This window comes from Symphalangus syndactylus, chromosome 23 (genome assembly GCF_028878055.3).
Source record: "Symphalangus syndactylus isolate Jambi chromosome 23, NHGRI_mSymSyn1-v2.1_pri, whole genome shotgun sequence".
Taxonomy (NCBI): Eukaryota; Metazoa; Chordata; class Mammalia; order Primates; family Hylobatidae; genus Symphalangus; species Symphalangus syndactylus.
The window spans coordinates 13,718,186-13,746,156 of record NC_072445.2 but is presented as its reverse complement, the minus strand read 5'-3'; the positions used below and the strand labels follow the sequence as shown (position 1 = coordinate 13,746,156).

Sequence of the window (27,971 nt, the reverse complement as noted above, 5' to 3'; positions counted from 1 at the left end):
ATGAATTTACATCATTGGTCTGGCCCCAGGAGACATTTGAGTTTGCAATCTCCAATATGTCTTATATGCATATGTATGCCATTGTTTCTGCTCTTTAGAAGGTGTTTACAATCAAAGGAATTCAGTCCACAGGTCAGAACCCTTTAGATATGAGCATTCTCTATTCACCAGAAACCATGTTAATGCCCACATTACATGTCCATGATAACCCCATGAGGTAGCTATTGTTATTATCTATCTTCATTTATTGGATGAGTCAACTGAGACTTAAAAGCATAAATTACTTGCCCAAGGTCACACAAGTAAAGATGAACACAGGATTTGGGAATGACAGACGCAGGATTGGAACCCACATTTTCTCTCCATCAAAACATTTAATTGTATGACCCAGAGCTCAAGACAGGAATTGTTAAAGGTCCCACATCCTGGACCCATAGATTTTCCTCCTTCCTTTTGCAACACTCCTCCAAAGACCACAGGTACCTTTAAGCAGCCTAGACTTCATGATTAAAATGCTCCTTTGTGAATACCCTTGGCTCCCTGGCCTTTTCAGCTTCCATTACACCCTCTTGGTAAAGTGCAATTGCTCATCTGAGGAAAACACCCATTCTCTTCTCTCTTCCCTATACCATCAACCTCCCTTTCTTTATTAGATATACCCCTTTGGATATGGACAAAGACTACCGGTACGCTGGATTCCGCTAGCTCTCACCTGTGTTTTGCGTCTTCACAATCCTTCACAACAAGGCTTCCGTGAAAAGTAGCCTATCTTGACTGCCTCCACTTCCTAACTTCCCACTTAGTCTTCAGCCTCTGGCAACCTGACTTCTGACACTGCTACTCCACTGAAATCTACATTACTAATGACCTTCTAGTTGCTGAATAAAATGGGTGTTTTTCAGTGCATCGTCTTTACTATTCAACACCGCTGAATACTTTCCTCTCAAAATGTTCTCTTCCTTGGCTTCCATGGCATAACATTCTCTTTTCTCTCTCAGACCTCTCTGGCTGCTTCCTTCAACTTCTTTTGCAGCCCCTCTTCCACCTCCAACCATCAGTGTTAGGATTTCAACCTTGGTGCTCGTAAGTGACTTGGTCACTTTCTGGAACAGAAAGTTATATAATATATAACATATATTATATATATCATATATATGACATTATATAATATATACAATATGATATATATAATTAAATATATATATGGAATTATAAAGTATGCAACCTTGAGTCTGGTATCTTTCACTCATAATAAATGTGAGACTTCACCATGTTGTTGTAGGCATCTGTAATTCATTCCTTTTTACGGCATAGATATATCAGTTTGTTTATCTATTTACCAGCTGAAGAACATTTACTTTGTTTCCAGTTTTTGGCAATTGTGAATAAATCCACTATACACATTCATGTTTAGGTTTCTATGTGAACATAGTTTTCATTTCATTTGGGTTAATAATTAAGAGTGGGATTGTTGGGTCATATGGTAAGTACGTGTATAACTTTATAAGAAATTACAAAACTATTTTACAAAGTGGCTGGTCCATCTTGTTTTCTCACCAGTGATGTTTGAGAGTTCTAGATGCTCTGCATCCATGTCAGCACTTAGTATTGTCAGTTTTATTTTCTTATTTTTCGCCATTCTAAGAGATGTGTAGTGGTATCTCACTGTGGTTTTAATTTCATTTCATTAATGATTAATGATATTGAGCATATTTTTCATGTGCTTATTTGCCATCCATAGATCCTCTTTGGTGAAGCGTTTGTTCAAATCTTTGCACCCTCCCTTCACTTTAAACAAATGAATTATTTGTTTTTCTATTATTAGGTTTTAAGAGTTTGTATATATTCTGGATGCAAGTCCTTTATCAAGATACGTGTTCTGCAAAAGTTTTCTCCCAATCTGTAATTAGTCTTTTTGTTTTCTTAAGTGTCTTTAGGCTAGGTGCAGTGGTTCATAGCTGTAATCCCAGCACTTTGGGAGGCTGAGGTGGGTGGATTGCTTGACCTCAGGAGTTCAAGACCAGCCTGGGCAAGATGATGAGACCCTGTCTCTACAAAAAATACAAAAATTAGCTGAGTGTGATGGCACACGTCTATAAGCCCAGCTACTTGTGGGGCTGAGGCAGGAGAATCACTTGAGCCCAGGAGGTTGAGGCTGCAGTGAGCCGTGATTATGCCACTGCACTCCAGCCTGGGGGACAGAGCAAGACCTTGTCTCAAAAAAGAAAGAAAGAAAGGAAAAAGGGTGTCTTTAATAAACTTTTTGTTTTGTAAAAAGTAATACAGAGAGAACTCTTATACCCATCTCCCAGTTTTCCCCAGTGGTAACCTCTTGTATAACTACAGTACAATATCAAAATCAGGGAACTGACATTGATACAATCCATCAATCTTATTCAATTTTATTTGACTTTTGCCAGTTTTACACGTGCTTATTTGAACGTGTGTGTAATTTGTTCTATGCAATGCTATCACATGTGTAGATTTCTGTGATCACCATCACAGTCAAGATACAGAACAGCCCATCACAAGGATTTCTTTTATAACCATACTCTGAACACCTCCCTGGCAACCACCAATTTCTCTCCTTCTCTATAATTTTGTCATTTCATGAATGGTATACTAATAGAACCATACAGTATTTAACTTTTGAGTCTGGCTTCTTTCATGAAACATAATTCCCGGAAAATTCATCCAATTTGTTACATGTATCAACACTTCCTTCCTTCTTAATCGCTGAATGGTATTCCAGTTTTTTTAAACCATCAACTGAAGAACATCTGGATTTTTTTCCAGTTTGGGGCTATTACAAATAAAGGTGCTAAAACTATAAACACACATGTGCAGGTTTTTGTGTGAACACACGTTTTCATTCATGTGAGATAAATGCCCAAGAGTGCAATTGCTGTGTCTTAGAGTAGTTGCACCTTTAGTTTTGTAAGAAACTGTCAAACTATTTTCCAGAGTGGCTGTACCTTTATACAGTGTATGTTTTACATTATACATTCCTACCAGTAAAGTGCAACTGATTCAGTTTCTCCACATCTTTGCCAGCATCTGGTGTTGCCACGTTCTTTTTTTTTTTTTTTTAGCCATTCTGATAGATGAATAGTGATGCCTCATTGTGGTTTTAATTTATATTTCCCACATGGATAATAATGTTGACTATCTTTTCATGTGCTAACAGTGTTTGAAGAGCTCATCCTTTCTTGCCGTGACCATGTGTGGGAAACAATCCCCTTCATCCAGTTTTATCCTTTTCCAAAACAGAGCTAGCCCCACTTCTAATTCCATCATGGCATAGCTTGTATTCCTTGGTTTTGATTTCCTGTTTAAAATCTGTCTCCTTGTCACTTGAGAGACCTTGTGAAGGAAAAAAAAAAAATCCGTCTCCTTCTTCAGACTGTGATCTCCAAGTGGGCCGGGGCAGTTTTGCAATCTTGGCTTACTGCAGCTTCGACCTCCTGGGCTCAAGGGATCCTCCTGCCTCAACCTCCCGAGTAGCTGGGATACAGACGCGCCACCACGCTTGGCTAACTTTTGCATTTTTTGTAGAGACGGGGTCTCACTATGCTGCCCAGGCTGGTCTCAAATTCCTGGGCTCCAAGCGATCCTTCCACCTCGGCTTCCCAAAAACTGCTGGGATTACAAGCGTGAGCCACCACGCCCGGCCCAGTGCCGTATTTTTTTTTAAAGGCAAGGGCATGGAGAATAAAATGGGTGAATGAGCGGGGCAGGGCAAAGCACGGTGGTTGTCCCCCTTTAACCACACTGTCCAGACCGGGTCCGGCGCTAAACTCAGAGCCCAGACACTCGCTCATGCGCATGCGCAGCGCTCTCTTCTCCACCCCGCGCCCACCCCGCCCTAGCCCCGCCCTAGCCCCGCCCTAGCCCCGCCCTAGCCCCGCCCCTTAGGGGCTTCCTTCGGGTCGCGACCAATTAGAGGGAGGAGGCGGGATCCTGGCTGCCAAGGTGCTCACTGGGTAGTGTCCCTAGCGACTGTTGCTAAGACTGTGGGTCGCCGCAGGTGGTGGGAGTTTTGGCAGCCCGGGCCTGAAAGAGGTCAAGGGTCATTGCAGAGCCAGGGAGGAGATGGTGAAGCAGACTATCCAGATATTCGCGAGGGTGAAGCCCCCTGTCCGGAAGCACCAACAAGGGGTACGGGCTGGAGCCTGCGGGGCGCCGGCGCGGCGGGGCCTCTTGGGCTGGGGTTGGGCGGCAAGCGAAGGGGCTGGGCGGAGGTGAGGGGCTTGCTGGCGGGCGCCGAGGCCGCCCGGAATCCCGCACACACTGACCGAGGAGCCCTGCAGCCTCGAAGTGCCCCGCGCACTGCTGTCAGCGACGCGACCGACAGCCAGGCCACTCCCACCTGGCACGGCGCAGACCCGGCACAGAGCCATTTTTTTGCACCCAGGCACACGTGTTCACGCGGGGGCAGACTAGTGCATGTTCAGTATGCCTGTATAGTGTGCGCTTCAACTACACATAAGCACTTATTGCACCTTTCTGGGAAACTCACGCAGCACCGCACATGCAGATACACTCAAAGGTACGTTTTGGCACTCGGGCAAAACGTGCAAGCAAGAGATGCATGTTTATGTACCTCTGAAATAATACAAATATAGATAGACACAAATGCACAAAGCATACACATATGTAGTACTTTGCACCCAGTGGGGCCTCAGTAATTAGTTGACTCTGTTGTTATTCTCCAACATAAACGTGAACCTTTACATATACTCGTTGTATTAATAGATATAGGTAGATGCTTAAGCATCCTGACCCAAAGAATACGCAAGTGTACTTCATTCAGAAACAATTAACTAAATATTTACTAGGTGCTTCCTCTAGTGTGCTAAATTCAGAAAGGTATAAAGAAGGTTAAGACGTTGCCCTGACTCTGAGCAGTGATACTTTGTATGCTTCTTCTTCTTTTTTTTTTTTTTTTTTTTTTTTTTTTTTTTTTTTTTTGAGACGGAGTCTCGCTCTGTCACCCAAACTGAAGTGCAGTGGCGCCATCTCGGCTCACTGCAAGCTCCGCCTCCTGTCCTGGATTCGTGCCATTCTCCTGCCTCAACCTCTTGAGTAGCTGGGACTACAGGTGCCCGCCACCACGCCTGGCTAATTTTTTGTGGTTTTGGTAGAGACGGGGTTTCACCGTGTTAGCCAGGATGGTCTTGATCTCCTGATCTTGTGATCCGCCTGCTCGGCCTCCCAAAGTGCTGGGATTACAGGCATGAGCCACCACGCCCAGCACTTTGTATGCTTCTTAAATGTTTCAAAACATCCTCTCTTCTGCCTAGAAGAGAGCATAGTCATTCTTATGTATCTTGAGAAATGGCCACCTGACAGGTGCTTTATCTGCATTATCTCTCATTCTCACAAGAACCCTGCAAGGTTGGTGTCCTTTTCCTCATTTTACAGATTAGGAAACTGAGTCTCAGGTTAAATAATGTGACCAAGGCACCCAGCTGGGGAGCGGCAGAGCTGTAATTTTTTTTCAATTTTAGAACATTTATTCGTTATTATACTTTAAGTCCTGGGGTACATGTGCAGAACGTGCAGGTTTGTTACATAGGTATACACGTGCCATGGTGGTTTGCTGCACCCATCAATCTGTCATCTACATTAGGTATTTCTCCTAATGCTATCCCTCCCCTAGCCTCCCACCCCACGACAGGCCCCAGTGTGTGACGTTCCCCTCCCTGTGTGCATGCGTTCTCATTGTTCAGCTCCCACTTATGAGTGAGAACATGTGGTGTTTGGTTTTCTGTTCTTGTTTTAGTTTGCTGAGAATGATGGTTTCCAGCTTCATCCATGTCCCTGCAAATGACATGAACTCATCCTTTTTTATGGCTGCATAGTATTCCATGGTGTATATGTACCACATTTTCTTTATCCAATCTATCACTGATGGGCATTTGGATTGGTTCCATGTCTTTGCTATTGTGAACAGCAGAGCTGTAATTTTAATTAAGGGTTTTTGTTTTGAAAGCTATCCCCTTTTTGGAAACCTTTTTTGCCCCCCAAAGTGACAATTTAGGCAAGGGCAATTTGGATCATATTTGTGAGTATATGGAGTGGGCATATTAGTAATGTATTCCTGTTCCGTATATATACTGGGTATATGTCTATGTGGAACATCATAACATCTCATGATTAAGCATTTGCCTCATATAATTTATGTATTTAAAACAGGAATAAAGTAGTGTAGAAAGAACCATGGGTATCTTCCCATTTTCTCTCCTCTAATAATCACTTACATGCATTTCTTTTTAGAGTGCATCATATGTGAAGAGTGTGTTGTATGTAACATTTCCCCCCAGATTCTTAGCTTAAACTGTTGAGCTTATCTACATGGACTCAGCAGTCAGAGCGGAGGCTGGGATAAGGTCAAGAGACAGGATGGGTAGGGGTGGGGCTCAGGGAAGTACATGGAGAGTCTTGGATTTAATATTGAACTTTCTTTTCTCTTAAAATGCAGTGTTTGGATATTTTAATGTACCTCATTTTGTATGTCTTTGGTGAGTCTGTAGAGTGGATTGTTTGATCCTCCAGGAAGTAGTTTTAGGTGTCATATTTTTAGGTGTCACACACACACACACACACACACACACACACACACACAAAGAGAATGGGAATGAATAAATATTGAATTAGTATATCCCTGTTCTCCCTTAAAAACTCCACAGTTTAATGCCGTATCTTCTTGTCCGCAAAAGATTGTAGAGTTCTCTCTCTGACTAGAAATGCTTTTTGTAGTATTAAATTGAGAGTGACTCAAAGGTATTTTTTTCTTTCTCTTCATTTTATAGCTTCATTACTGCATTACTTTTATTCTTTAAGGCATCATAAAGTAAATTGTAATAACAGATAAATAAAAAGGATATATAAAATGAATCTTTGATAGTTTTAACAGTGGTAATGCTTTCCATTTGTACCATGCTTTATACATTTCAAAACATTTTCCTATTCATCCTTGCACTTGTTCTGTCTTCTTAAAAAAATAACTTCGCTATCTCAAATAATATTTTTATGACTAAGGATAGAAAGCCAATACTACACTAAACAAGTGATCTGGTTCTAAGGGACTTTTCTTAAGGCCTCAAAGAGTGTCTTAATCAGAGTAGTGGAGGGTCATTAATGGCAGTTAATATTCTTTTCTGTCTGCTGAGCAGAGAAATATAGAATTTTTAAAAATGGATGTAACTCCTCACTCTTGTATGTTTAATGTCTTATACACCCCCTTCACTCACCTGTCTGGCTATAAAACTTTTTTTTTTAATGTAGTGCCCAACAGGATATAATTTTTAAATGTCTCTTGAGAAAACCTAGCCAGAAAGCCTTGAACCTGATGCCATTGCTTTCTACAAATACTTTATTTTATGTAATGACTTTTCTGCATGAATTCTTCACATTTTAAATGAGAAGTTTCAATAAAAATATACTTAGGAAATTATTCAAACTTTCTGGAGATTTAGGTAGGCTTTTACTTGCTTAGGAATATGACTTTTCCCCCATAACCAAGCATCTAAATGGGTCTTAAACAGGAAGTATTGCCTGTTAGAAAGAATTTTATTTCCTGCTAAAAGACAAGAAGCCTTTTTTTAAAAAAAAAAAAAAACCTTAAATCTAATGGCTTTTTTTTTATGGTGCATTACAAAATACTTCCATTTCCATTACATCATTTGATCCCCACAGCAATCTTGTAAGGGAGGTAATTCTGTTTTCCTCATTTTATGTATAAGGAACCTCAATTCGGAAAGTGGTGGCTGCTCACACAGCTGGTAAATTGAACTCAGTGTTGGACCCAAGTCTTGGGACACCAAATCTTATGCTTTTATTTATTCCACATGACCTCTTTATAGGCTTGACTTTTAATTTTCCTGGCCAATAAAAATGATGGAGTAGGAAACCAGGAAGAGAATCAGAGAATGTTACAGTCCTAAGGGTGTTGGTTAAGACCCTGTATTTCCATATCAGCTTAGAAAGGCTAAAGGATTTCTCCCAGGTCACTTGCTAATTAGTGGCTGAGTTGGAATGAGAACCTTGAAAATGACATCAAATACATGAATTACATGTGTCTTTTGAAGCCACATCTCTCTTATCAAATGCCTGAAAATGTCTCATGGAACCTTAGGCTTCTTTGAACATAACTTGAATTAGAGCATTCTTGGTGAGCTATCTGAGATGGCTCCAAACCTAGTCCTTTTATCTCTGGTATTTTGTAAATACTCAGAAATGCTTACTGATTGTAGTAAAATGTTAACCCCTGATACATAATACTAAAGCAATACTTAGATAAAATGTTGCTTTTGGGCCATTAGTTTCTCAATGACAATAATAACAGAGATAGTCAAATACTCATATTTGAATGTTAGATCATTCAAAGATGATCTAACTTTGATACAGCATTAATTTAGGTTTTACCTCTGGTTCAGTTCCATATATTTGTCTGAACCCACACACAGTTCAAAGAGAAAAATTATTCAAATTATATGATATTATGACTTTTTAATCTTAAGAGTATAATTTTCATATCATTACAAGTCATAATAACATGGTGATAGTTCAAGCCATAATTTCACCATTTTATATCCATTCGTTGTCTTCACATTTGCAGATTTATTCCATAGATGAAGATGAAAAATTAATACCCAGCTTGGAAATTATCTTACCACGTGATTTGGCAGATGGATTTGTGAATAATAAGCGAGAAAGCTACAAATTTAAGTAAGTATTTCTTTCTCCTTTTTTCATTTCTGTTTCATTATTGAACTAACTCTTGTACTGCATTAATATTCATTGTGAAATCATTAGCACCATTTCTTGTGGAAAATGCAATGCAGCTCTTTGTCTCACCTAGTAGATTGAACTCAAGTTGCCTTTTCACTGCTGTGCCCAAGGTCAAAAACAATGTGTATTTCTATATCTGAGATTATATTCCAAGATTCCAGCCTTTCTTTACTAGCTCTGTTTATCTAGTATTTTCCTACTCAACCCACTATGGTTTAGCACTTACAGAAAGTTCCAATGCATGATTAAACTTCACTGAAGGTAAGAACTTACAGTATCATTTGTGTGCTGTATAGGTAAGCCTTCTTTATAATATATATGATATTTGGACCTCATATGCACATATGTATACTCTATATCTGTGCTGTCCAATATCATAGCCACAAGCCACATGTGGTTCTTGAACACTTGAAGTATGTTCAACCCGAATAGAGATGTGCTGTAAAGTGTAGAACATATGAAGGATTTTTGAAGACAGCATGAAGAAAAAGAATGTAAAATATCTCAAGACATTTTTTGTATTGATTATTTGCTGAAATTGTAACATTTTGGTACATGAAACTTCTAACTTTGGTTGAAAGTATGTTATTAAAAGTAATTTCAGCTGTTTCTTTTTGTTTCTTAAAGTTTTATTTATTTTATTTTAAATTTTTAAGATGGGGTCCTGCTCTGTCTCCCAGGCTGGAAGGCAGTGGTGGAATCATAGTTCACTGTGGCCTGGAACTGCTGGGCTCCAGTGATCCTCCCGCCTTAGCCTCCTGAATAGCTGGAACTACAGGCCTGCACCACCATGCCGAACTAATCTTTTTGCTTTTTTAAAAATGTGGCTAGTAGAAAATTTTAAATTACATATGCTCTCACATTTATGGATGCCATTATATTTCTCTTGGGCAGTGCTGAACTGTAATGGCTCAGTTGAAAAATACTGAACAGCTACCCTTGCATGATCATCAGTGCCTTTGGTCTGAATACTCTTTTCATAGCTAGGTCTTGAATTTAGGGAGTATAGCTATTTCACATTCTCTTTATTCTCCATTTTCAGATTAATCTATTTCTTTTAATCTCCACTTTTGATTTCTGGAGAAGTTTGAGCCCAAATTAAATCCATCTTTGATCTCTGGCCCAAACTTTGGTGATGGATTTCTGGATCCTGCTGAAAGAGTCCTAATTCTTCTCTTCAAGGTATCTCTAGACTGTTTTACAAAGGCCCTGTTTTGAGACTATTCCTGCCTTTGCCCTTTGGATAAAACTATCCCAGATTTTTTTTTTGTTTCTCTCTCTCTTTCTCCCTTTTTCTTTTTAAATTCTTTTCTTTTTTTTTTGAGACAGAGTTTTGCTCTGTAACCCAGGCTGGAGTGCAATGGTGTAGTCTTGGCTCACTGCAACTTCCGCTTCTCGGGTTCAAGCGATTTTCCTGCCTCAGCCTCCCAAATAACTGGGATTACAGGCACCTGCTACCATGCCCAGCTAATTTTTGTATTTTTAGTAGAGACAGGGTTTTGCCATATGGGCCAGCCTGGTCTCGAAATTCTGATCTCAAGTGATCCACCTGCCTCAGCCTCTCAAAGTGCTGGGATTACAGGCATGAGCCACCTCATCCGGCCTTTTTCTTTTTAAATTCTTACTTGCTTTTTTTGTTGTCTCATAAAGAATTCTCCTTGGTCTTCATAACTCTACCTTTTGTCTTTCATATATAATATGCATCTCTCCCTCCACTTCTACCTCATTTTCTTATTATGTCTTTTACGGTAAGTACAAGCAGGGCTTGCGAACCTATTGTTGCCTAGTGGGGCGGTCCTCACCTTGTCTTCGTGTCTCCCCATTGTCTTTCATTATATCCTTTAAGGAATAGCCCTAAAACCTGTGCTTTTCTTTTTCTTTCTTTCTTTCTTTTTTTTTTTTTCCAAGACAGGATCTCACTCCAGGCTGGAGTGCAGTGGTACAATCTCAGTTCACTGCAGTTCTGACTTTCAGGGCTCAGGTGATTCTCCCACCTCAGCCTGTAGTGAGACTACAGGTATGTACCACCACATCCAGCTAATTTTTTTTTTTTTTTGGTAGAGGCTGGGTTTTACCATGTTGCCCAGGCTGGTCTTGAACTCCTGGGCTCAAGCGATCTGACCCTCCTTGGCCTCCCAAAGTGCTGGGATTACAGGTGTGAGCCACCGTGCCTGGCCCCTGCTTTGCTTTTTCTGAAGAGGACATTCTCCAACTGATGTAAGCATACCTTCATAATTGTGACTTGTTACCAGCTGGCCTAGGCCAAAATCTATTACATAGAACAACAGTTTGCTGAAATATTTTATTCAACATGATTCCATTTGATTGATAAGAACAGTTTACTATGTCTTTATCTATGGACCCTATCCAAAGTATTCTTTTTTTTTTTTTTTTTCTGGAGATGGAGTCTAGCTCTGTCGCCCAGGCTGGAGTGCAATGATGCAATCTCGGCTCACTGCAACCTCCGCTTCCTGGGTTCAAGCAATTCTCCTGCCTCAGCCTCCTGAGTGGCTGGGATTACAGGCATGTACCACCACACCTGGCTAATTTTGTTTCCATTTTTAGTAGAGACAGGGTTTCACCACGTTGGCCAGGCTGGTCCAGAACTCCTGACCTCAAGTGATCTGCCCGCCTCGGCCTCCCTAAGTGCTAGGATTACAGGTGTGAGCCACTGCACCCGGCCCCAAAGTATTCTTTATATAGATACAAACAGAGTGCAATTGTTGTAAAAGCACCATTGGCTTATTTCTAAATCTCCGAATTGAAAATAATGGTTTTAATATTCAAAATTAAAAATTAATAAAATATTCAACTTACACATATGTTCAGAGATAAATATTTAAGCATTTTAAAGGCTGTTTTCCCCCAAGAACATTTATTCAACCAATAAATACTTATTAGCTACCCACTGTGAGCTGTTTTAATTGCTAGGAATACGGCAGGGAACACAACAACGCTCCTGCTCTTAGGGAGCGTACATTTTAGTGGGAGGAGATAGAGGAGAAGTCAGTAAGCAAAATGTACGTCAGAAGGTGCTACGTGCCATGGAGAAAAGTGTGACTAAAAAGGGGAATGAGGAGTGCTGGACGAGGGGGTGAAGGAGAGGAATGGTTGCAATATTTAATAGGTCAGGGAATGTGTACAGTAAAGGAACATTTGAGCAAAGACTTGATGGAGGTGAGGAAGCCAGCCATTCAAGTAACTAAGGGATGAGACTTTCAGGCCAAGGGAATAGCAAGAGTGAAATCCCTAATGGGGAGAACGCCCGGCATGTTTGAGAAAATCTATGTGGCTGGAGTAGAGTAAGCAAGAGGTAGAGGGGAGTAAGCATGAGTAGAGTAAGCATGAGGAGTACAGTAAGCATGAGGCAGCAGAATGGCCAGATCACATAGAGCCTTATAAGTCATTGTGAGGACTTGAGCCATGAGAAGGCAATGGAGGGCTTTGAGCAGAGGAATGAAATTATCTCACTTACGTTTTAGCAGGATCACTCTTGTTGACATGTGGAAAACAGGCTGGAAGGGGGAAAAGGAGACTAGTTAGGCTATTGCAAGAGATACCAGGCAAGAAATTATGGTAGCGTGGACCAAGGTGGTAACAGTGGAAATGTTGAGAAATAATTGAATTCTGGATATGTTGTGAAGGTCTCACCTGACAGAGTTTGCTGATGGATTAGACATAAAGTATAGTAGAAACAGAGGAGTCAAGCAGATCCTAATGGTTTTGGACTGAACATTTAGAGCGATAGAGCTGTTGCTTTCTGGGATGAGGACAAGCACAGGAAGTGCACCATTCTTTAGGGTGGGAAGAAGTCAGCATATGCTGAGTTTGAAATGGAGTTTAGAAAAAGCCTACTCAAGTTCCTAACGAATGAAAGGACCTCCTAAGAATCAGGAAACCTAAGTTATGTCTCAAGGCATATTATTGATGAGCTCTAAGACTGAGTAATTACTTTATCTCTGTGGATCTCGACTTCTTCCTCTGTTAATCATTAGACTGAACCTGTTAAAATCCCTTCTAATTGTGATTCTTTTGTGCTCTTCAGTGGTTTTCAGAAGACAGCTGATCAAAATGCCTTTTCAGATTACTATGCAACTATATTGTATAAAATGCAATATTTTGGGATGATGACATTTGATGTTTAATATATAGTTAATGGTTTATTGTAAACTTTGGTGCTAAAATTGTTCTTCTAAAATGTGTGGGGAAAAGTCAATAAAAAGAGAAATCTGGATTGCTTGTGTTTCTACCACCTGTTATTTTAAATAGTGGAGGATGTCATTTTCCCCCAAGGAATTCAATATGCTTTGTAGATATTATACTAAAATTACATTTTAGTTTAATTTAAATCTTGTTGGAAGTGACTGGTACATGGTAGGCCCTCAGTATGTGTTTGTGGAATGAATAGATCAATTAGAAATGAAAATGCTATCATTAATTTTACACAAGGTACCTTTCAGAAGATATTATGTGTGTGATTCACTGCCTTCTTTAAAACTTCTGCCATCTCTTTTATTTACATGGTAGTAGATATAATTACTCTTTTTTAAAGAAGTGGGGTAGAAAATGGCTAATTGATTCACCCAGTCATCACCCATCTGATAAAAGAAGTGAACCAGCCTTATCATCATTCTCCTCAAAAGCTGAGAATATGTGCTCAGACCTCATACTACACAGTGCTCTGAAAAGCAGTTCGGCAGCTATGTTGTTATGTTGACCTCTGTGTTACGTTGGTGTTCATATCTAAAGCTGTGATACATCTATAGAGTTTTGAGAAGCAATCTGGGCACACTAAACGGTAAATATTACTGTCTAAAATACAATCTTCCCTGCTAAATGACATACTAGCCAGAGTGCCTTAGATTATCTCTTTGTATAGTTCGTTTGCTTCTCTAAAATGGAGGTAGGTCAGCTGTCTCTACTAAACTCTGTCACTACTGAAAATATGAAAATTAGCCAGGTGTGATGGCACACCTGTAATCCCAGCTACTCGGGAGGCTGAGGCAGGAGAATCGCTTGAACCCAGGAGGCAAAAGTTGCAGTGAGGTGAGATAGCGCCACTGCACTCCAGCCTGGGTGACAGAGCGAGACTCTGTCTCAAAAAAAAAAAAAAAAAAAAAGATTCTGTGTCTTCTACCCCGAGTGTTCCACTGTGCTTGCAATCCAGTACTAAGCTAAGTCAGAGTAGCATTGCAAGAAGAGTGAAATTGACACCACACCACCACCCCCTTCCCCTAAGCCATTGCCAATCTGATTAAACCTTCTCTCTGCAGGACAGGTCTATCTTAATTTACTTTTTGACTTTTGACTCATGGTCAACAAAATGAAACAAAACCATCCTGAGAATTAAATGGTTGATGCTAGGATATAGCACCAAATTAGTGGAAAAATAAACTTTAGTTCAAAATACTAAAACTAAGTTCAATAATCATACAATTCACAGTTGCGTTATTTTCTTACAGGTCAGACATCAGAAGTTCCTTGGCTGTTTACATCCTGTTCTTGTATTTCCATTTCATGCAGCTATCTAGTTTTGAATTTCTTGCCAATTGTAGACACTGTCCCTCTTGAGAGCTAAAAAGCACACAATTTGTTATTTGGTTCAAAGCTGCTGCCGTTTTTCAGAGGGATTTATTGTGCAGATCTTGTCAAAGCAATACTGTTTACCCACCATTTGTATACAGGAGTACAACAGCACAGTGTGGTGGAGACTACAGGGCAAACATTGTGCTAAGTTAGGTAAGCCCAGTGATGTAAATATGGGGTAATTTATAAAGCTTTTAGAAAAACAAGATTTATTAATCTGATAGTGTTTGGAGGTGCAGCTTTTAAATAATTACTATTTTTCACATTGCAGATTTCAAAGAATTTTTGATCAGGATGCAAACCAAGAGACCATTTTTGAAAACATTGCCAAACCAGTTGCTGGGAGGTAGGATTTCCCATATTTTGTTCAGTGGGCTCGTGGTTTTTCATGTCATCTTCAATTCTCAGATAACTGTGGTAGTGTGCTTAAGTGTGTCAATTATATACTTAGGCTGCAGGACATGTAATGATGATAGCATTAATACCTTCTGTTCCTATAACCATTTGTTTTAGATTTAAATTCTGAGTCTCAAAACAAAACAAAACAAAACAAAATAACACAGCGAAATAGACTAGCTATTGTCACTCCTATTTGTAAAGATATATAAACTGAGGGTCACAGAAATTAAGTGACACTACTCAGGGTTGCATGGGTAGTGGTGGCAGAGTCCTAGATGATTTTCTGACTGTTAAGTTCAGTGTTCTTTCCTCAGTACAGTACATCAAACATACGGTTAGATGGACAAAGGATAAGGTATGGGTGGCACCTGGGAGGCTGCCCAATGATGCTGGCCCTGCTCTACCTCAGTGTCATTTCAAAGCTTGGCCCTTTGGTTTAATATATCTAGCTAATTTTAGGCTGCTGACTACTAGAACCAAACTCACATGAGAGTACCAAATAAATCAGAATGCCAATTTATTAATATGTATTGGCAGTCTCCTAGGGACTAGACACTCAAGCCCTTTGATAAGCACACAGTCCTCTTATAGGGAATCCATATGGAAAACTACTGCTAATAAGCTTGCTTTCTGATCTGAAATCATTTGGATGATGCTAATGACCTAATGATAATCCCAAGATATATTAATCTTTACAGTTAAATAATGAAAATTATACCTGCTAAATGAGCCCAGTTTTCAAGTCTGCTCATCAGTACACCTTTTTTAGTGGACATTGCTGGGAACACAGTGCCACATTTTGTCTCTCAAACTCCTGTTTTATGAATCCTGTGCAAACCATGCCCTTCTCTTTTTAATACAGTCTTCCTTCATTAGGTAACTTACAATCAAGAAGGCTTAAACTATTTTAGAGTTATAATCACAATCCAATAACACCTCTTTAGATGAAATTCAAGTCTCCTTGATTAGATGTCAAACATTTCTCAAATTCCCTTCTTTTTAGCAATCATTTGGGCTGTGTCATTTTTCAGATAGCTAGTTTCATGTGTTTTATTTTTAAACTTCCTAACATCATTCAGGAAGGGAACCTTAAGTTTCTTTTTCATGGATGCCTAGGTTTTCCTTCCACTACAGACTCTCTCATCTTGACCCCACTTTCGCCTCCAGCTACTGCCCTTTTCTTCAGCTTTCTTTTATAGAAAATATATTTGAAATGGCCTACTATATTCACTACTTCAGTTCCTCTCCTAAACCCTGTTCTTGTCATGCTTTCGCCTCCACTGCCTCACTGAAATTGTTTTTGTCAAAGTCAACTATGACTTCTATTTGCTAAATTTAATAATGATCATTTCCCAGTCCTCATGCTATGTGGTATGTCTGCCATTTTGACACAGCCAATCACTTCGTCCTCCTCCAAATACTTTCTTCACTTGTTGCACTCTCCTGGTTCTCCATTCCTTCTCAGTTAATTTATGCGGTTTTAATTGTATGTGCTGACCATTTCCTCTTGCTGTTCCCTCTGCCTGGAATTCTCTTCCCTCAGAAATCTGCATGATTTCTCCCTCAGCAACTTGAAATCTTTGCTCATAGTGGCTTTCTCAGTAAGGCCTTCCTGTAGTACCTTATTTAAAATTGTACCTCCCTATTTGACTTTATTTATTTTGGCACATATCACCATCTGACTTGTTTTTATTATTATTTTACTTTAAGTTCTAGGGTACATGTGCACAACGTGCAGGTTTGTTACATAGATATACACATGCCGTGTTGGTTTGCTGCACCCATTAACTCGTCATTTACATTAGGTATTTCTCCTAATGCTATTCCTCCCCGTCCCCCACCCCATGACAGGCTCTGGGGTGTGATGTTCCCCACCCTGTGTCTAAGTGTTTTCATCATTCAATTCCCACCTATGAGTGAGAACATGCGGTGTTTGGTTTTCCATCTTGTGAGACGGGGTTTCACCATCTTGGCCAGGCTGGTCTTGAACTCCTGACCTCATGATCCACCCACCTCAGCCTCCCAAAGTGCTAGGATTACAGGTGTGAACCACTGCGCCCGGCCCTGACATATTACGTAGTTTAATTCTATATTAGTTTTTGTGTCTACTTGCCTCCACTAAAACAAAGCTCCATGAAGGCAGGGGCTTCGTTTTATTCACTGATGTGACAAACTCCATGATAACAAGATTTCAAAACCAACAGGCAAGAGCACTTTTATCCAAGCAGCTCAAGTTGGTCCTAGTGGGTTTTATCTTTTATCAATAAGAAATATTCCTCTTTATCCTTTTTATTACTTTTCTTCTTGTATTCTTTTTTTTTTCCTGAAATTAGTTTTGCTATTTTTTTCTGTCAGCCTTTGTCTTATCTTTCTCCTTCTCCTAGTTCAACTGCCTTGTGACATTTTGTTTTTAAGAATGGGCCTGATAAATAAAATATAGCTGCTTTTGCCTTTTTAGCTAAACCCACAGTTCTTGATCTTTAATTAGTTACTTTAACCAGTTTATCTTTATTAGGATCACCATGATTTGGAGCTATTCCTCCTATGTTATTTTCTTTCCCCTCTTCATTATACTCCCTAATTTTTTTTCCTTTCTTGCTTTTTGTTGGTTTGACTGTTGTTGCTGCTTCCATTTTCTTTCTCAAGTTGTACATTGTACTTCAACAGCTCTAGTTTAAATTCAGATATTTAAACATTTGTATTTTTCTCAACATCAAAAACGTTGTCTATGTCTCTATCTTGCTCTCTCTGTCTTTTCTCTAGTCAAGAATGTCAGGATACTTTTACTTTGCCTCTCCTATACCTCTACAACTTCCACTGTGGAGATCAACTGATATTTCTGTCTGAATTATTATTATTAATTTTTATTAACATTTATTTTAATTATCTCAAAGTTATACCTATTTCTTTGTCTATCACTGTTTCTTGTATTCATGTCTAATTCTTAGATTCCTTTTGGTAATCATCCTCTAATAACGTCTTAGAAAAAATTCAGGACTGGGGAACTTTCTGAAGTCTTTCCTTTCCCTTCACAGTTAAATGAGCCCAGGAGTTCAAGACCAGCCTGGGCAACATAGTGAGACTTTTGTCTCTATAAATAATTTTAAAAATCAGCTGGGCATGGTGGTGCATGCCTATATTTCCAACTACTCAGGAGTTTCAGGTGGGAGGATCACTTAAGCCCAGCAAGTTGAGGCTGCTATACCCGGCCATTTGACTGGGTATAGCACTGTACGTTAACAGTTCTTTCCTCTCAAAACTGAAGATGCTGCTCCATTGTCTCTTTGCATACAGGGTTGTTGAAAAGATGTCCATGCCAATCTGATTCTTATTTCTTTTTAGACATACTTTTTTAATTTTTTTTTTACTTTCCAAGTGTTTTTAGGATTTTTTTTTTTTGTTTTTATGAAATTTGATATTAATGAGTCTAGGTATGGATATTTTTTTCATGTATTCTTATCTCTCAGTCAGCTATTTCAATCTGAAAACTCAAGTTCAAGGGTCATCACAGGGACCATTTCTTTGGTAATTAAAAAAAAGTTCTTTCTTTTTTTTAAAAAGTGATCTCATTTTTATTTATTTATTTATTATTTAATTTTTTAATTTTTAGTTTTTGAGACATAGTCTCACTCTGTTGCCCAGGCTGGAGTGCAGTGGCATGATCACAGCTCACAACAGCCTTGACCTGCTGGACTTAAACGATCCTCCTGCCTCAAGGCCTCCCGAGTAGTTGAAATTACACATGCATGCTACCACACTCGGCTAACTTTTTAAATTTGTTATAGAGATGGGGTCTCAGACTGGTCTCACACTCCTGGGCTCAGGTGATCCTCCCACCTCGGCCTCCCAAATAATTTTCTTACCCTAACATATCTATCCTTTCTTTCTGGACCTTGCAGTCCTATCCTTCAAATATTATAACTTCCCATTCATAGTTCTCCTCTCTTTGCCCTGTGGTTCTGAGTTCTGCAAGAATTTGTCAGCACATAGGCCAGGCGCAGTGGCTCACGCTTGTAATCCCAGCACTTTGGGAGGCCGAGGCGGGCGGATCACAAGGTCAGGAGATCGAGACCACGGTGAAACCCCGTCTCTACTAAAAATACAAAAAAAATCAGCCGGGCGTGGTGGCGGGCGACTGTAGACCCAGCTACTCGGAGAGGCTGAGGCAGGAGAATGGCGTGAACCCGGGAGGCGGAGCTTGCAGTGAGCCGAGATCGCGCCACTGCACTCCAGCCTGGGCGACAGAGCGAGACTCTGTCTCAAAAAAACAACAACAACAAAAAAGAATTTGTCAGCACAGACTTCCAGCATGGTAATTTGCTTCTCAGTCATGTGAATTCTTCTTTATCCCTCTAAATTTTTTAATTTTTACCATTTTATTTTTCATTTCTAGGAAATGAAAAAGTCTATTCTTGCTTGTGAATGTGATATCCCCCCTTTCCCTCTGAAGATAATGATCTGCTTTTGAAACATTGGTTTTTTTTTTTTCTGTCTTCTTTTTCTTTATGTGTATGTTCTTCTGATGAGTTTGGTGCCTTGCTTTCCTGGTACAGATTTCCCTCAGATATTGGTGATTCTTCGTGGTGGGCTTATCCCTGTCATTTGAGAATGCTGTTGTCTGTTTGAGCGTGCTGTTTCTGTTCACTGCGGCCTACCCTTGTGTCTATGGGGAAGGGCTGGCATGTGCTGAGGGCATGGTGTGTTTATTTGCTAGGCCTGAGGCCCTCTTTCCTCCAGGGTGCTAGGAGTATCTTACTGTCCCTAATCCAAGCTTCTCCTCTGCAGAAACATGTACCGCAACCGTGAATAGACAGATGGGGACAGATTCACATTTTCTTCTCATTCATCTCTGTAGGAGAGGGCTGTTAAGCAAATTGACTTATTTAAGAGCCTGGGGAGGGAATCACTTTTTTCATTGACTTTAAATATGCCATATACAGGATGTTTATATTTTATGCAAATTTAAATTGTATGACTTTGAAATGGGAAAACATAAAATACTAATAAAATAAAGTGTCATTTATGCACAATATTTAAAGTAATATATCCCCATACATTGAAAATCAAATTTTTAAGAATTACATAATTTGGCAGGCCTTTGAATGGAGACTGTACCACTTTAGATATTAAACAGAAATGTCTCCTATTCCTAGTGAAGATTAGCCTTCAAGAACACATTCCCAACATAAAATCTGACCACTTTAAACAAGCCCTTTAGAGTTATTCTACTGGGTTAACACATTGTAGCTTAATTCTGGTTACTGTATGCAATTAAGGCTAAATAAAACTAATCACATTTCTGTCCAAAATTCTGTAATTCAGGAATCTCACCAATGTAGACGTCTTTTCTACTTAGTCCAAACCAGTGATATCATGTGCATGACTGTATAGCAGGGGTCCCCAAAGCCCCAGGCCACCCACCGGTACCAGTCTGTGGCCTGTTAGGAACTGGGCCACACAGTAGGAGGTGAGTGGTGGTGGAGGGAGCATTACTGCCTGAGCTCCACCTCCTGTCAGATCAGCTGCGGCATTAGATTCCCATAGGAGCACAAACCCTATTGTGAACTATGCATGCGAGCAATCTAGGTTATACACTCCTTATGAGAATCTAACTAATGCCTGATGATCTGAGGCGGAACAGTTTCATCCCAAAACCATCCCTCCAACAACACACAATTATTTGGTGGAAAAATTGTCTTTCACGAAACCAGTCCCTGGTGCCAAAAAGGGTGGGGACCAAAGCTGTATAGGACTGCATATATGGGGAGAAATAGTAAAGCTTGAACTTTGTATTATTGGAAATTAAGTAAAATAATCTTTGTGCTTATTTATTATTTAGTACATTTCCACTAGGAAGTGCTTCATCATGATGCCTCTTCTAATCTCAGGTGTCTTTGAAATCTATTTGGGTTGATTAGTAACATGTCAAAACTGCCTTTTGTCGTCTGAATTTTGCTCATTAATTTCTGGATGAATTTTTTTTATAAATGTAAGATTTAAGAAGTCTACAAATGTCTATGGTATTGCAGTATACAAAAGGGCATCTTGTTGTTTTTTTTTTTTTTATTTGGTATTATGCTTCTCAAACTGAAGTGCATCAATCTCTGGAATATGTGGTAGGCTATCAGAATACCTGAAGCTTCAAGCAAAAATAGTACATTATCCTTGAGTGCCCATTTCATTCAAAGACTTAGGGAGGAAAACTATGAAGTCTAGACATTTATGAGGTCTTATCACACATCTGCAAGTTTGCAGAATTCCAGTTTTCTAGTAGAGCCAATCTATGTTTTACCTAAAAGCTTGGGATGTAGGAAATTTACTTTATGTGCAGTGAGTAATTTTGCAAAAATTTGGAAATTCAATGTTTTGTAAGAACATGATGGTTTGACCAAAATGAATAGAATGTGCACTGGCAGGAGGACTGGCTATGCTATGACACAGTCCCAGTAGCTGGTGCTGAACAGCTAAGGCACCTACACTACAATAAGGCCAATGAGGTTGGTTTTTGGAAAGCTATTAGTCATTGTGAGCCACCACTTGTTAACCTTTGATTTCACCAGTGATTAACATTATCAGGAGCAGCCTTTCAATTTATAGTTAAGAAGATTTCTCTTTTCCTTCACTCTCTTGTTACTGTAAAGAGACGGCTACCCTCTCAGATTTGGAGAAGGATGTGCTTGACTACTTTTGCACATGTGCTCTTGCTGGGTGGGAGGCCAAGGCTTGATGCAGGGGATTTTCTCATGGCAGGGGGCAGTACCACACTCTCAGTTGTACCAAGGTCATTGCCCAGCAGGACTTTTACCTGTTGCTCTTTAGGAAACAGGCTTTGTTGATAATGCTGTGGGTTGCCTAGCACACCCCAGTTCTGCTAATCTAACCAGAGAAGAGATCCTTCTCTTTCAAGACAAGGAGGCCAGAATAGGGAGAAAAAGGCTCACAAAAGAGGATTAAAAAAAAAACTTAGTTATTCACTTATGTGTACTCATGGCTTTACCTTTTGTGGCTCAAAATATTTGGCATCAAGTCAAATAATCCAATTCTGGCCCTAGCCCTGTGACTAACTCCCTATGTGACTCTGAATCAGACATATCACTTCTGAATCAGTTATCCCTTCTGAGAAAGGGGATGCTAATAACACTAAGTTTACAAGGTTGTTTTAAGGATGAAAAGAAACAATGTACTTTGCAAGCATCAGTGCCCTAATTCAATGTAAAGGATGAAAAAATTAGAAATCTTTAATTTCTTTGCCACTTAAAAAACATGCTTAGTGACCTCTGGTTCCAGACCAAGATAGAGTAGACACACTTCTCTCTATTCCCCTTACTAAGTACAGCGAAAGACTCTGGACGTCATATACAAAGAAACATGACTCTGAAAGTTGAAGAGAAGGTAACCTAGCTAGAGACCTCAGGACCTGAGAAGTGACAGAATGGTGAATCCCCTTGGATTTTTCCCCTCATATATCTGCAAAGAGCGGGGACACTTAACCACCCTGCCCAGATTGGATGCTGGAGAAACCAGACATCCAGAAACACCAGTGGGCTCGACAGAATCCTCAAGAAGAGTCTACTGTCTCTAGCAAGAGGGCCAGGGGACTGGCAGCCTAGCAAGACAGAAAACTTGTAGATACTAGTTGCCTTACTCCATCCAGACACCGTGGAAAAACCCGTGACTCCACCTCTATGGGTTTTAAAGAGAAGGGGGCCCTAAGGGAAGTAAGGTTTTTACACTTCATTCAAACTGGTAAAATGTTAACAACAGTAGATCTCTATAGTGATGGAATAGTTCCGTATTTTGATGGCAGTGGTGATTGCTTAATTCTACACATGTGAGAAAACGGCATAGAACTATACACATACATTGTACCAATGTCAATTTCCTGGTTTTGAAAATGGACTACAGTTATGCAATATGTAACCACTGGAGCAAATGGGGTACAGAAAACTATTTTATACTCTCTTTATGACTTCCTGTAAATTTATCATTATTTCAAAACAAAGCAGTAAGAAAATCCTGAGTTAAAAAAATTTTAGTGACATTTGTTCTGTGATATTCTATTCTGTAAATTAGGCAATCTCAGTTATTGCACTGGAACTTCTCCCCCATGGGATTCAATAAAACTAATCCCATCTGAAATTCACAAAAACACCAGTGACATTTTGTTTTTTTTCCAAGTTTACAGGAAACATTGTTCACCACTGAATTGTACAAAAACTCATTGCCTGTTCCCCAGATCCATTCAACTTCTGGCCACAATTGCACTTTGCTAGATGTGTTGTTTATAAACATGTACCTGCACTTGGCTTTACTTGCTGCTATGCTGAATTTCCTGATAACATTACATTTCTGGCTTTTGTGATGTTACAATTATACTTAAATTTAAACTTTTAAGTGTAACAATTTTAAAATTATATTTTCAACTGAGAAGATGGTCTTATGATTAAAAACAGGGACACTAACATATCAGCTTAAAGCCATGTAATTATACAAGATGATGACCTTGACAAGCTCCATCAAGGACTTAACAAGGAAGGGGATAATATTCCCATTCTACCTACAGCTGGTGAATGTGAAGAAAACAACAGCAGTTGATGTAACAAGTATAGGATGTATTAAAGTTGCACATTTCAAACACAGATTTTATTACTGTAGGTAAAAAGTGAGTCTAAATCTGGGTTTCTCTTAAGAATAATTGATCAAGAAATTGCATACTATGATTTTTGCAATAATAACTACAAGTTATTCATAATTTTTGATAAAATACAGAAAAAAAAGCTAAGAGTTGCATGAAGCTATTTGATTGTAAGAAGTAGGATTCCTTGACAGAATATTGTATATGCGAGGGGTGAAAATTACTGGGTCAGCGGTAAAATAAAAAGCATTACTTGGATTAAAAAGTTAGCTGGGGGTTTCCTAAGATAATAAAAGAGACCAACCAGTGGATCGGAGATGCACTGATTCCTCAGCATGAAGAGACATCTCTTAAGCTGGTGCCTCCTGAAGCAGATCCTGAGGCTAGGATTCCGGGGAAAGTAATTTGTTTGGGAGGTGCGTTCAGGAAGCACCAGGAGTGCAGTAGGGAAGTGAGAAAGCGAAGGAAAGGAAGGTAGCGTCCTTTAAAGAGCAGGTTGCCACTGTAAGCAACTGGGACTTATTTCTACTGGTACCCACTGGGGAACTGTTAGGAACATGTCTCAGAGTTGTCCCACCCAAGGGGCAAAGAAGCCAGGGTACTTGACCACTCCTGCCCATCATTGGTTGAAGGCTGCTTCTGGGGTGTTCACATCATGGCACTTTGAGCCTCACCTGTGTGTGAATTAAACTTCATGGAGGCAAGGACTCCTCTTTACCTTTGTTCACTGTTGTGTTCCCGGCTCCTAGAATAGTGTCAGGTGTCTATTAGATACTCTGAGTATTTGTTGAGGAAGAGAATTAGCAGATAGAGGACGATCCTTTAGCACCTGTCAGCCTTCCCTTTATTACTTAAATGCACAGTGATGGGCTTTATTTCTTATAAAGCGAGTTTTATTTTTGTTTCCTTCCTGAAGTACTTTTTGGACAGAGACCTTTTCAATGACTAAAATCATGCTATATAGACACCTGCTCTTTTGTCTAGGCCAGTGGTTCTCAAAGTGTGGTCCGTAACCCAGCAGCATCAACGTTACCTGGGCACTTGTTAGAAATGCACATACTCAGGCTCACCCAGACCTATTGAATCGGAACTATCTGTAGTTTAACAAGCCCTCCAGGTGATTCTGGTGCACACTAAGGTTTGACATTCACTCATCTAGGCCTACAGCTAGGTTGCGGGGTGATGCAGATAGGGACAGATGATACTGGTGATATTTGTTGTTAGTATCTTTCTCAGAGATCCGAGATGTGCTCTAAATGACTTTATAATTCTGAAATTGGTATTTGTTTGTTTATAATTTACCTCCCACTTATTTCTAAAATAAATTAAAGCACCTTATCCTAAAGCCAGAACTGGCTTCGTATACATGAGACCTATGTCATAACACAGGGCCCCATGCTCAGAAGGGACCCACTCTTGATTTAATGCACTATAGTTAACATTCACAGGAATGTTACAAGTTAAGAGAAATCTGAAACTATTTAGACTAAGTTAGGTGCTTAACAGATTATTTTCAGAAAGCTGAACATTTTCTCTAAAGATATAATTGGGGGAGACTATATAACACATTGACTAAGAGCATGGACTTTGGAGCCATGTAAGTGCAGTTCAGATCCCAACTTTAATACTTATTAGCTGTGTGTCCTTGGGCAAGTTATTTCATCTTTCTCTGTCCTAGCTTTGTTTTTTGTTGTTGTTGTTTGTTTTTAAGACGGAGTTTCATTCTGTCACCCAGGCTGGAGTGCAGCGGCATGATCTCGGCTCACTGCAACCTCCGCCACCCAGGTTCAAGCAGTTCTCCTGCCTCAGTCTCCCAAGTAGCTGGGATTACAGGCATGTGCCACCCCACCCTGCTAATTTTGTATTTTTAGTAGAGACGGGGTTTTACCATGTTGGCCAAGCTAGTCTCAAACTCCTGACCTCAGGTGATCCACCTGCTTTGGCCTCCCAAAGTGCTGGGATTACAGGCGTAAGCCAACACGCCTGGCCTGAACCAGCTTTTTATCTTTAAGTGGGGAAAATGATACTGTAATATCTACCTCATTTGCCATGACAATCCAATGAGCTGTACATGAAAATCACATGCCCCAGTCTATGTGATTGCTCACTAAGTACATAGTGCATGCTCAATGAGTATTAGCTATCATCCATTTTTGGCTCCCCACCAACATTTTTATAGAAAAGGATTTTCATCCCAATTCAGAATTTTACCAAGTTATGAATGTTCTTCTGTATGATTTTTTCCCCCTTAACTCATTTTAGATTTGGTTTCTCCCGAGGCACCAAAAAGTTTGCAATTTTATATCAGATCTTTAATTCAGGACTTGAGGATACATTTACAAATAATCCAAAGGTATTTCTAGTTATTATTTCTCACCGTGATAGCCTCCAAAAGAAAGATATGTAAAGAACACAAATAGAAGGCAAGGTGTTCTGGAAAATCCTTCCTATACAAATGTGTAGTGATTGATTACAACCGGCAAGATTTTTACTATAATTATTTGACTTTATAATTGACTGGCAAAAGCAAAATCATACTGAAAATATGTTGTTTGAATGGTTGGAGAAAATACAGCAGTAAATTTATCTCGTGCTTTATCACTTGCAGATCTAAATATCTTCATTTAAAAGTTCCTTTACTTGGAGCAGAGCACTTTTAGCAGAGTTTCTATCATTGTCAGTGAATTTGAACCTTACTGTTATACTAGGCCATGTGTTGCTGGTCAGAATTTTTAGTGTAATTCTTGCTAAATAATAGGAACAAATTTACTTATTAATTGATAACACTAAGAATACATATTATTTTATATAAAGCTTTGCCAATGTAAGAGCAGTTTCACATATATTATCTCACCTAATTTTTATAATAACCCTAAGGGGTTGATAGGTATTATTATTCCCATTTTAGATGAAAAACAGGGCCCTAAGCATTTGATTGGTTTCTGCAGGGTTACCCAGTAATTAGGTTGTGGAGCTGAAACTAGAATAGATCTTCCTTTCATAGTCTTTTGTTTCTTAAATTGCTTTATCACACGCAGCATTTATGTGTTTCATTCAATTTCATTGAAATCATCCTTGCTAAATTCACTAATGATGTTCATGTCACTGAATCGGTGGGCTTTATTCAGTCTTCATCCCATTTTACCTTTCAGTAGCATTCAACAGTATTAACTCTTTCCTTGTGGCCATGACAAATAGGCAAAATTGAGATGATTGTTTTGTCTTGGTGGCCGGGAGTTGGGGGGGTGGCTTTTGTCTTGGTGGCCGGGGGGTGGAATTGGGAGTGGGGTGGAGTTGGGAAATGAAAGGCAACTTTCCCTTTTACTGCTCACCTCCTGAGTTTTTTCTCCTGTGCTCCAGATGCCCAAGTACTTTACCTACTGCATCCAACTCCCATGCTCTGTCAAATTTTTGCGTGCACTAAATGACATTTCTTCCTTTTGTTCATAAAATTTCTTCATTCAGTGTAGCTGTTCTCAGAGGAAAATAATTAGATATATGAAACTTCATTTGACATTCATTCTGCTAATATTTACTGAGTGTCAGCTGTATATCAAGCACTGCAAATAAGTCTTAACTTTCTTAAAGGAATTTGTGTTATTAACAGAAAGATCCTGACTGCCTTGGTGGCTCATGCCTACAATTCCACCACTTTGGGAGGCCAAGGTGGTAGGATCGTTTGAGCCCAGGAGTTCAAGACCAGCCTGGAGAAAAATATTTTTGTTTACCAAAATTAGTCCAATTTCAGGCACAGCAATACACTGAAATGAAAGATATTAAGTTGTGTGAGAGACATATTGGGCAAGCATCCAATTATGTCATTGCCATACTTACAGTCCTCACAGCTTCTGATAAGGAAAAATGTTCCACCCAGTTTCCAGTGGAACTATGTTGTGATCCTGTGACACTGTCATCTACAGCCATGGCTGAAGGAATCTGAGTCAAGGGCAGCAAAGCAAAGGCTGCCTGCTTATGGTATAGGAGGTCAATCTGGGGGCTAGAAGCATTGCCCAAGTAGAAATGATCTGGGGCCATCAGACTCTCACTCTTGGCGGTGTGAACTGGGAAAATCTGGACAAATCGGGCTATTACCAGGAACAGAAGCTGAAAGGCATTCAGGTAGAGGGAATGAGAGTCTGGAAGGATCACTGTGGACAAGGAAATGACAGTTATGAATCAGCAGAGGCTATGCTAGACAAAGGTAAACAAGGAGAAGGGTCCTAAGAGATCTGGAGGCCTGGAGGAAATTCCCGTTTCCACATGCCCTCATATTCTTACAATTACCTTCCTTCTTGTTGGTTTTTGTTCATTATATCAGAAGCGTCTAATGAAATCAGGGCCACCTTTTATAAGTAGACTTGATCTATTTTGTATATACCAAATTTGTTGACCTGAGTAAAGATTGAGAAATTCCTTTTGAGTTCATATTGAATGTCCAAAAGCAAAATAATAGTTGTGTAAATGAAGTTTAATGCTTGAATCAGAGGAGTTTATTGAGCCTAGTCTCTAGTGTGAAATGCAAAACCAATATTCTTCACTAGTGACTGCAGGTGAA

At 39.6% G+C, this 27,971-nt stretch overlaps 1 protein-coding gene across 4 annotated transcripts in view; it reads left to right on the top strand.

Moving 5' to 3' along the window:
• Positions 1 to 3,998: 3,998 nt before the first annotated feature.
• Positions 3,999 to 27,971, top strand: part of KIF6 (kinesin family member 6) — a 381,205-nt gene continuing 357,232 nt past the window's right edge. For 3 of the 4 annotated variants that reach the window (XM_063632298.1, XM_055263866.2, XM_055263865.2), the window contains exons 1-3: positions 4,012 to 4,158; positions 8,624 to 8,733; positions 14,654 to 14,728. In XM_063632298.1, the coding sequence (XP_063488368.1) occupies positions 4,093 to 4,158; positions 8,624 to 8,733; positions 14,654 to 14,728 (251 nt within the window). In that variant the 5' untranslated portion in view covers positions 4,012 to 4,092. Of the gene's footprint in view, positions 4,159 to 8,623; positions 8,734 to 14,653; positions 14,729 to 27,971 lie in introns of all 4 variants that reach the window. The other variant, XM_055263867.2, reaches the window with a different exon arrangement.